The sequence below is a fragment of the Batrachochytrium dendrobatidis genome, assembly GCF_000203795.2.
Source record: "Batrachochytrium dendrobatidis JAM81 unplaced genomic scaffold BATDEscaffold_5, whole genome shotgun sequence".
In the NCBI taxonomy this organism is placed as follows: Eukaryota; Fungi; Chytridiomycota; class Chytridiomycetes; order Rhizophydiales; genus Batrachochytrium; species Batrachochytrium dendrobatidis.
Genome location: NW_006281103.1, coordinates 296075 through 306493, shown reverse-complemented (window position 1 = coordinate 306493; position 10419 = coordinate 296075). Strand labels below are relative to the sequence as shown.

At 37.9% G+C, this 10419-nt stretch overlaps 3 protein-coding genes across 3 annotated transcripts; 1 reads left to right on the top strand and 2 right to left on the bottom strand.

Annotated features, from left to right (window-relative positions):
- Nucleotides 1-4099: 4099 nt before the first annotated feature.
- BATDEDRAFT_87954 (uncharacterized protein) lies at nucleotides 4100-6520 on the bottom strand. Its single transcript, XM_006678567.1, has one exon. The coding sequence runs from the start codon at nucleotides 6456-6458 to the stop codon at nucleotides 4146-4148; it is 2313 nt and encodes a 770-aa protein (XP_006678630.1). The 5' UTR covers nucleotides 6459-6520; the 3' UTR covers nucleotides 4100-4145.
- Nucleotides 6521-7842: 1322 nt separating this feature from the next.
- BATDEDRAFT_24350 (uncharacterized protein) lies at nucleotides 7843-8513 on the bottom strand (the record flags this gene model as incomplete). Its single annotated transcript, XM_006678358.1, has 2 exons — nucleotides 7843-7934; nucleotides 8273-8513. The coding sequence occupies 2 exons, from the start codon at nucleotides 8511-8513 to the stop codon at nucleotides 7843-7845; spliced, it is 333 nt and encodes a 110-aa protein (XP_006678421.1).
- Nucleotides 8514-8982: 469 nt separating this feature from the next.
- Nucleotides 8983-9933, top strand: BATDEDRAFT_24349 (uncharacterized protein; the record flags this gene model as incomplete). Its single annotated transcript, XM_006678357.1, has 3 exons — nucleotides 8983-9091; nucleotides 9212-9541; nucleotides 9623-9933. 3 exons carry the CDS (start codon nucleotides 8983-8985, stop codon nucleotides 9931-9933), a joined length of 750 nt encoding a protein of 249 aa, XP_006678420.1.
- Nucleotides 9934-10419: the final 486 nt, after the last annotated feature.

The window sequence follows — 10419 nt, the reverse complement described above, 5'->3', positions numbered from 1 at the left end:
TGATCCGATCATGTCAAATATAACCGATTGCAATTATTTTGGAATCATGTCAGATTATGACAATCTGTTTGAGTTGTTTGAGCCAATACAGTGTGATGGAGTGATGGAAATACTCGAAATACACACAATACAACTCTTGCAGCAGTGTATGAAACTATCAAGCATGACATGACATGAAGGGTGTGGATTAGACTTGATAACAATATGTACAATTTGGACTTTTAAATTCGGAAATAGCAGCTCTGTTCCAACATCACATTGATTGTAAATGTCGATGTTGTTTAACCTTGTACAAATGACCATTTCACATGCAACTTTAGCCTGATATCGAGTATTTTCAAATGAATGCAAGCTTGCGACACTCGCTTGACTCGTTTGGCTCGGATTCTGATTGATATTTACGATATCGATGCAAAGTTGCATTCCAGAATGAGCGTGTATAATCTGATGTGGTCAATCGTTTGGTTTCATTGTTATCGGTCATTGACACCAGTTATTGTGTTGATTGCAAATAGTAGTCCAACTAATCATGCATAAACAAATACCAGATAGTCACTGATAAACTGATAGTATCCAATGTATACATGACACATTGTATAGTTACATTTAATTGCCAGCAATGTGTGATTGGATTACTCGAGTCATCAAACAGTCATCAAGCAATTATCAAACAGTTGTCAAAAACAATCAAGTCATGTCCAATAAACTGTCTGATGTGCAGGTGATTTGGCATTGGTCCGTTGGTCCATTAGTACGATTGTTGGTTGACAATTCAGACTTGTAAATGACAATTGATTCTTGATTGTTGCATTGGTGTCCATATGTGTCCATATGTGACTCATTGTATACGGAACAGAACTGACAAGTGTGTCTGAATTGATGACAGATGATACAGTCTATCCAACAAAAAGTAATACATTGATCGTGTTTGCGTGGAAATAAGCTTCATAACTTCCACTTCTGAATGTATGCGAATCAACTTTCAAACAACGGATACGTCCAATGACTCTTGCAAATGCATTGATAGAGTGTTGTTGAATAGTTCGAGTGTTTACAAATCAGCATCACTGGAAATAGTTACTGTTATTCAGACAGTCAGTTGTCCAGACATTACAGTTGTAATACTATCCATGCCTCACCACAGTTGCAACGTTCAGATAGAAATGGCAAAATTAAAACAAGAGCATCCTTCAATATCAGTTTAGTCAAAACATTGGTACTTGTTTGTCTGTATCCCAATATATTTATCAACTCCATGTCATTCATCAGATAATATTGTATAGATTTTGGCAGTGATATCGACAAGATAATCTGTACTAGGTCCAGTCGTATCCATATCCACAACGCACTCGTCCAATCCAATCTTTTCATCAAGACTATGCAAGAAATTCAACTGCATATAGTTTGTAACAATTCCATGCACCGAGTTCAAATGACTAATCTTTGCTGCAGCTTTACATCCAATCAAGTCCTGTGACATTTCCAGTCTCATGTCATCCTTGCTTGCTTCAGTAATATAAACTCTTTCCGCGACGTAAAACATTCAAAGTGACCATGAACCTTTAAGAAATCACCATCCAATCTTTTTCCACTTGTATCTGAACGTTTCGGGTAAAAACAGACAAATGATGAGTGGAGCAATCGAATAAAGTCCGAGACTCATTGCCTGATGTAACTGAATCAAAGCATGTTGTAGCAAACGACAAATAGTGTGAAATATTGAATTTGTTTTCTGGGATTGTTTTTGACGATTGATGTAACAACTAGTTTACAGCACAGGCTTGACCTGATTCCAACATACATACATACAAGTGTTGAATCAGTGGGGGTTGACTTTGTTCTTTTCAAGTATTTGATCGAGTTGCTCTCATACTTTTTTGTTTAGAATGGGATATTTTAAAGTTCGATTCAGACAATGGCGACTCCAGTTGTGAGATATTTGATCCGACGTTGATTACAAGTTGCTGTAATTGTAATGAATAAATGATGATTTCCAGTATTTTGAACAAGAAATGGGCAGTATGGTTGTAAAGAAGGTCCTCGATCAGTCAGTCAAAGTGAGAGTTGGTCAGCACTGTAATAGCCAAGTCTTGATGATAACTCATTGTTTAATTTAAAGTCATCACATCTGTGCAGTCTTGTAGAAACTCTTGCGTTGTTTGACCCGAGTTTGATTCAGAGTTGTCATTTTTGTGGAATCGGTGTCGCAAAACGTAGCAAATCTATAGCTGATAATTCCAACTGCCATTCAAATTGAAATTCAGTTTTATAGTTTATATGAACAAACAAATATCATTCGAATGAACTGGTGTTGTATGGTGCTATTGATATACTAGTAGCATGCTTTTGATCGTACTCGATAACATAAATACAATACAAGACTGTACTTGTTGAATGACAACTTGCTTGGATCCAGTAAAACGACACTCTAGTTGTTTACTGTAATAGTCTGTCACTGTAGTTAGTGTTCAGTATATGCGACACTAACTCAGTGTGACTACAAATACTGGATCCAGTCTGTTGACAGATTTTAATCCAGATGATCTAGATGATGTATATGTAGTTGATTCCAGTTCAATTCTAGTCCAATTTCAGTGAATGGAATGTTTTAATCACAAGTTACACAGCAAATGGTCATGATGCCAACATAGCAAGTTTAGTGTTCAACTTGACAGTGACTGAACCTATTATTCATTATGAATTGGCAACTCGGCGAGTGAAAACCTTGCCGATTTAGAGCATGAATACCGGAAACCAACAACAATCCAGTCCGATTCACAAGACTCGACTTGAGATTGAACATCAAAAACACTTGGGTTGCGACAAATATGGTTTGGAAACATCAGTTTTACAAAACTGGATTCAAGCAACACTACTTGGATGTTGTTCAGTCTGGTATAACTTGACCATATGATGCATCTCGGATCAACTGGTAATGCAGTGGTTTGATTCGGTTCGTTCTACAATGTTGTATTTCAATGATTGTTACAATCTGAGCATGGTGCAGTTGCTCAAGATTCTGGTGCTGAACAACAAACTCTTGAACCAGACCCGACACGTTGTTGCAGCTCAAAGTGGACCATCAACAGTCTCGAGTAGGATATGCTACAATCCAGCGTGTATTGCATGATGGTTTACTTATTTATCTTGCATTCAATCTCATCCATTCAATAACATCATTCATTACCAATACAATGACATGACATGGCATGGCATGCTTGAATTGATCATATTGCACTAATCACTACTATACACTGAATTGATCTACCGGACCCATCAAAACCCATATATTTGTGATTGATCAACATTACGATATTCAAAATGTACTGTTAAAAACAGCTGTTTTTGTGCAACAGCAACCAATACAACTAGGTTTACTCATCATGTTCAACATCACTGTTTGTGTTTTTGTCGTCCGATTTACAGCTACCAGCAGTGTGTGATTCAATGATGATCCCAATATACTTGTAGCAACGTGAACAATAGTGCTGTTTTTGTTCCATAGCAAGCGTGTTGTGCATTTTGAATGTAGCGGTATTCATGTTGGAAATCAAAGACTATTATGAAACTAGAGACTCGGCAGGTGTAGTAATAAAGCTGGTTGTTTATTACAAAGGTATGCATTGATCCATTTATAGCTGATATGATGTACGTCATTGCGCACATCATCCAACTTTGTGTCGTACATTGCAATGGTTCCATAATGCAATGTTCTCAATATACACTACTTGAAACACCAAAACTGTCAATTATAACAGTGTAGACAAGGCACCAAATGATACCAGTTTTGTTGGCCAATAATTACTATTAGATTTGTCCAAGCTTGTCAAAAACAACAATCTACCAAAAATAGGTCATTATGAACAAAAGTCTCGAGGTGCAACAGTGGATAGTCTGTAGTTTGAATGATGGATAGTTTTGTGCAATATTCATACTCGATAGCACAATGGACATAATGAACACGATTGGATTGTTGTATATCTTGCCCATAATTGTAACAATATCCTTGAAACTGGATAGATTGTTAAATGATTGTGTAATCATTACTGATATTTATCCAAAAACAACTTGCTCAATTCGATCGAGTTATTATAGATTTGTACAAATTAATAAATATATTTATTGGGAGGAAATATCAATGCTCATTAAATAATAACCCTGTCATTGATCTCAAAGAAAATAACAACTCCATCCATATCAGGCTGGTCGCACGGAAGACCCTTGATTGGTTCAAGCAAAGTGTTGGGCTTTGAAGCGTCAATCTTGTAGTAAGCCTTTTTTAGAACATGGCCTTTTCTTTGGAATTGAATTTCAAACGATGGAGCTGGAGGATTAAAGTACGAATCTTGAAGTTTTCGTGTAAAAACTAGTTCCACCTCTGCTGCTTCAGGAATCCTATCAATGATATTCACCATTGTTTCAAGGCTGATTACACCTTTGTGATCTTTGGATTCTCCAAAAAGTCCACAGGAAGTCTTCAAATCAATACCTTCCGAGTTTCGAGCTCTTGATAACCAATTAAAGTTCAAACCAGGTATTTGAACAAAATCGGGCCACTTTTGGTTTGGCGGTGAAAGAAAAGGTACAGTAAATGTTATACCATCGAGCCTGTTCAGATCGAGTATAGAGACGTCTTCGGAATCAGGTTTATCAATCTGAAGCTGATATACCAAATTCAACAGAAACGGTTTTAGATCAATTCCCTTGACGCCATTAGAATGTGAAGCCAAACAGACTGTCGAACATAGCAAAGACTCGAGAAACATTCCATCATTGCTATCCTGTACAGCATTCGAAAAGTATAGAATATGGCTGCGATAATCCGGATTACTCTTGGCTTTCATCAAAAAATGTGCATATGGCACCTGCTTGCCATCCCCTGCATAACAGGCGGAAAATCCCTTTCCACCCATCAACAGCAGGTAAAGCAAAATATCGTTCTTTAGCTCTGGAAACACCGAAGACGGTTCCCAAGAAGCAGAATGGTCTTGAATACATCCATCATTCATCAATATAAAGTTTTTTTTTCCATCTAGCTGGGCAAAGTGTGAGTGAATCAATGGAGTCGATTGGTTTTCCAGATTGGTCGATTGGCTTTCCAAATCGGTCAGTTGACAGTGAGCGTTATGAAACAGCCGAACCTGTCCAAGTTGTCCGTAAAGATTTCCAAATATCTTTTTGACTGATTTCAGTTTAATAAACGCTGCTTTCATCAATTCGTCAAAATCTGAAGCATTGTTTGCGATTTCTTCTGCGACAAGCTGCGCAAAAAGTGGCCTTGAGTTGAGTATGATAGATTTGAGATATCTTGGTAGTGTTTGTGGCAATCCTGTTAGTTCTAGTTTTACTGCTGGAAATTCCCCAAACACATGACACCACGGCATTGGAACATCACTTCGACTGCTTCCTCCAATGCTGAGTTGCAGTTTGGCTGCTCTGGAATCTGTTCCCATCATAACGAGTCCCAGACCCAATGAACGAAAGCAATTTCGCACAAATCGCACTTTTTTTAAGGACTGGTCTGAAATAGCAATACACTCGTCCAGAATAAACACTGGTCTGTGTTGATGGATTCCTTTGGAAGTCATCAGCTCTTGGACATCTTTGCCAGTCTTTGGGCCAATACTGACTGTGGGTGACTGAATTTTGTTGGATAGCAGTTCAAAAATAAATCCATACATATATAGACTTTCTTTGAACAGCGAACCACAGCTTGGAGATGAAGTTTCAGAAGTGTACATGTGCTCATCTTCTACATAACATTTGCTGAACAACTTTGAAATGTTTTCAAAGTTGCGGTAGATTCTTTGTGATGTCGAACCGGGAGGATCGAACAGGAGATAATGCACTCTCCTCCGATCACCAATATTGGCTTTGATATTAAAGCCCATCTGACTCTTTCCTGAGCCAGATGAGCCCTCGAGAAATGCAAACGGTAAATTTTTGAAGCTTGACCCCGAAAATTCTCCAGCTGTGACTGCAAGGATAATTTTTACAATTTGCACGACACAGTCGTCATCTTTTAAAGAATCGGCAATGTGATGATACTTTAAAAGTGACACAGTGGTTTCGGTATCTGCAGTTTCTTCGAATGTTCCTGAAACCATTCCGGTATTCGAACCTACTGGAGCTCCTGACATTGAATTAGAGATGCCTTGTCCAGTACCATTGTTGGCCTTGATGACAAGCGGTTGGTTGTAGGAACCAACCGGCTCCTGAATGGAGGTCAACAGAGTATTCCCAGCAATGGCTGGACCATCCACCACATAATGGATGGTGAGGTGTGCTAAGGAAATCCCGTCAAGGAGGGGAGTGGTGGCAGTCTTGTAAGCAGCGACCAAGTCAGCAACAGTAAACAGGGTTTGAAGCCAGACAAAAGTATTGGTGTTGAGAATATGAGTTCTCAAACCAACTGGCTGGTTGTGGAGGTATTGAATGTAGAATTGTCTGTTTTCCATTGAAATTATGAAATAAAAGAGATATGGTAAAAAGAAATGGAATAAAGTGGAGTAGAATGAAGTGAGTAGAATAAATAAGAATGGAATGTAATGGAATGGAATGAAGAAAGGAAAAAATCCGACTTTAAATCCAAAATTTAATTGTTTGAAACAATGTGAAACAAATTCACATGCTTTGAATATTAAACATTTTTGTGTGAAATTAAAACTGTCAAATTGTATTAATTTGTCATGTATTCAAATTCACACACTTTGAATAGTGTTTAGACATTTGTCATGTGTTTATTTGTATTGTTCAATCGAGTGTCAATTCAACTCAATTGATTACATTTTAATATTCAATTATTGTTAATCAGTCAATTGTTGGATTAGTAAATATGTTACAAAACATTCATTTACATGCTGAATCTGACAAGTGGATAATGATTGTTCCAATCAACAATTGGATTGAACTGACTGCAATATTGTCATTGATTGCAGTCACTGTTGACCAATACACTGTAATACATTGACAGTTTCGGCATCAACATTGTCATTCATGTCAAGTTGTGTGTAGTTGCCAACATCACACCACAGCAATACTGTTGCTCTTGGAAGTATGACAACATATTAATGTAGTATAGTTTTGGAGGAATATCAAAAGTAAAAGATGAGAATGAAGGAATGAACCAATGAGTTAATTGTGTTGTTTATTGATAAAAGAAAACATTGATCATTTTATAAGGATGTGGATAACGGCTATGCGTATCCGTGAATTAGACGTCATAGCTGAGAAAGTCTCTTGTTATTGCACAAGTGATGGCTGCGATAGACATCGCCTCAAACATATATGCGTCGTGTGAGTCTCTGAAATATCTCGTTATTTATGATATTTTCACATTACCAATGTTTAACAACTCTGACACAGTAATGCGGACTCGTGCACCGAGTTGAGTTGTCCAGCAATCGATTTTGGAAATGTGTTTGATGTGATGGTTTGAGATGGATGCCAAATGACCACGAATGTTACCAATTGTCATGACAGTTGATTGTTGATTCAAAACGTTGTTTGTTTGGTATTAATGGTTAGAGTGTCACTCATTGACCTGTCAGATCAGCAAGTGTTATTTTGGTGAGTTTCGTGTTTATTGTAGTCACATCAACATCAGCAGATTGCACTACGGATTTGCTTGACAGAGTTGCAGATCCAGTTGGATTGATAGACGAGCAACTGTGCAAACAACTGTGCGAGTTGCAGGATGTTTGAGATCCAACAAAACACTGTTTGCACACAAGTTCACGAATGCAGATTGTCAGACTTGACCATCAACTCGCAGTATAAATTGCGTGTACGACAGTTTACACGCTTACCCATCAACAATAAACCCACATAATCAGCAAACCGTCAACGAGCAGCCAGTTCAGTGGTCGGGTTGATGGTTTTTGTTGGAGTTTCTGGATCAAACTTGACCTGATTTGTACCGAGTTGGGTCATGACTACAAGTTTGACAGCAATAGATTGATCTACTAATAATCTGATCGTGTTGTTGATTGTATGCATGTTGGTAATCCGTTGCAGATTGATACGGAATGTGACCAGAATACCACAAAGTTTATTGAGTGTGCACATTGCATTCGATGCAAAACGCAATAAACAAATGCGAGTTGCAGCATTCATTCAAGGTTTGACACCAGTCGATACAGCATTGACCACAATGGTATTTATGTCAACAATTGCACGATTACGGAATAAGTTGATTGTTGCTTGGCATTCCGTATCGACAGTCTGCGTGTGTGCAACGTGCTGTTGTCGCATATGAACAACTTGGATTGACTTTGTGGACAAAACACAGTCACTGTTGCGGTGATGTCCACAGTCGTGGAAATGGTTTCGAATACCACAACTGGTATAACAACTGCATGTGTTGGTGAGCAACCAGAGTCCAGTTTGACCAAGATCTGTCCCAGTAATGATCGAATGACACTGTCGTGTTTGGTCATCATGACAACAATGTCATTGGTTTGACTCTGCAACTGACCAAATGCGCTAGTGACAGCGTTTTCAATTGAGTTCATATTACTTGTGAGAATCGTGAACATATGATGGCATATTGATGGTTGTCATTATTGTCAAGTGTGTTGCAGTTGATCAAGGATGTAAAGGAATGAATCAATATTCGATTGTGTTGTTTATTAACAAGTGAGTGAGTGTGTTCATAAGATGGAAGAAACCAAGAAAGTCATGTGAATCCCAGTTCAAACGTCATTGTTGATGGTTTTTGATTGTTAAACTATTCAGAAATGTCTCACATTCACACACTACTAATGTCTCACACAATGCAAGTCAACACTCTCACACTAGTAATGTCTCACATTAATGAGACATTAATTCTGATGTAAATTTGACTAATTTCCAAATATTTCAATCGTGTGAATTGTCTTGAAATATCCCAAAATTTTGTTATTTTGACTCGATTAAAAAGTCGATTTTTGTTTTACAATTTGACAAATAAATTGCTTTTTTACTCTTTTTTCTTTTCATAAAATGCCAAAACGATTCCTCAATGTTGAATACGACACACTTACTGCTGAAATCGATGTGACTGACTTTGAAGACCTGAGTGACATTCAGGATGCTATCAAGTCTGAGTATGGTCCTGCTATGGCTGACATTGATGCTCCTCAACTGCAACTATACACCAACACCAACAAGGACCAACTAATCAACACCTGGGCTTTACTCGACTCCCTTCCTCAATAATACTTTACTCAAGATGGTTCTTGTGTTGTTATTGGTTGTTTACCACCACCTTCAAGACAGCCTACTCAAACTGACCTTTTTGCCGCAGGTTCTACTTTAACAGCAGGATACAAGAAAAGAAGAACAAGTGAATGGGAGAAAGTATCAACACTTGCTCAACTTTCATACGACCCAAATTTGACCATTTTCAAACTTGACACAAATTACTTGGCCAAGACTGGTCTATCTACTCAAAAACTCATTCTTTATTGCCGTCCAACTTTTCATGAGCAATTCAGTTTTTTACGGGAAAAAGTCATTGATAATGGGGTTCTTGGTTGGATTCTAGGACCACCAGGAACTGGTAAGTCAACTAATGTTCTGGCATTTGCCTCAACTCTGGACAAAAAGGACTGGGTTGTTACTTGGATTCATTTGTACATAGATTGTTATCCAGTATGTGTTCGTTTGGAGGGCGATTCAAAGAAATCCCAGGAAATCTACGACAGCAATATCGACAAACTTTTTGATATTTTGCATAAAGTAGATGAATCAAAACAACACATTGTGTTTATTGATGGATACACTTCAAATGGACAAAAACACATTGATGTACAGCAAGCTTGCTATTCATGGCTCGAAAAAGACCGAAAAAAAAGAAGATTGGTTGTCGTTTGTTTGATGTCTTCACGTTACAAAGCAAAGTTGGAGGAAGATATGCTGTTGAATCTCAAACAATTCAACGTCTATTCTTGAAAGGAAGAATAGTATATTCATGCTGTTCAAAATGACGAATTTTTTAACCATGTCAAGGCTGTTTTGGATTCTGATTTACAGATTGATTCGTCTTGTGAAGACTTGGTCCGTTCTAAACTATACTTTGCGGGTGCTTCTGCCAGATGTATGTTTCTTTTTGCGACCAAAGATGTGATCCAACAAACATATGGATTAGTCACTTTTGTCAATGATATTTTTCCATACGTCAAAGGCACAATAGGCGACCAGTCTAATAATGTCGTGGATCGTCTCTTCAGTTCAAGTTTAGTAGAGAATGATGTGTTCCCTCGAAAAACATCTATTGTCAGTCGATTTGCCGGGGTTATGTTGGCCATCAAGAAAGGACCAGACCTGATTCGTAAATTGGCCAAAGCTACTCGGCATGATGGAAATCCTTCTATGGATGGTTGGATGTTGGAAATGTGGTTCTTTGCCAGTCTTCATTACGACGGAGTAAAATTGTTT

Bases quoted from the DNA above. Each gene is read 5' to 3' on its own strand.
- BATDEDRAFT_87954 (XM_006678567.1), bottom strand. From the start codon at position 6,458: ATGGAAAACAGACAATTCTACATTCAATACCTCCACAACCAGCCAGTT.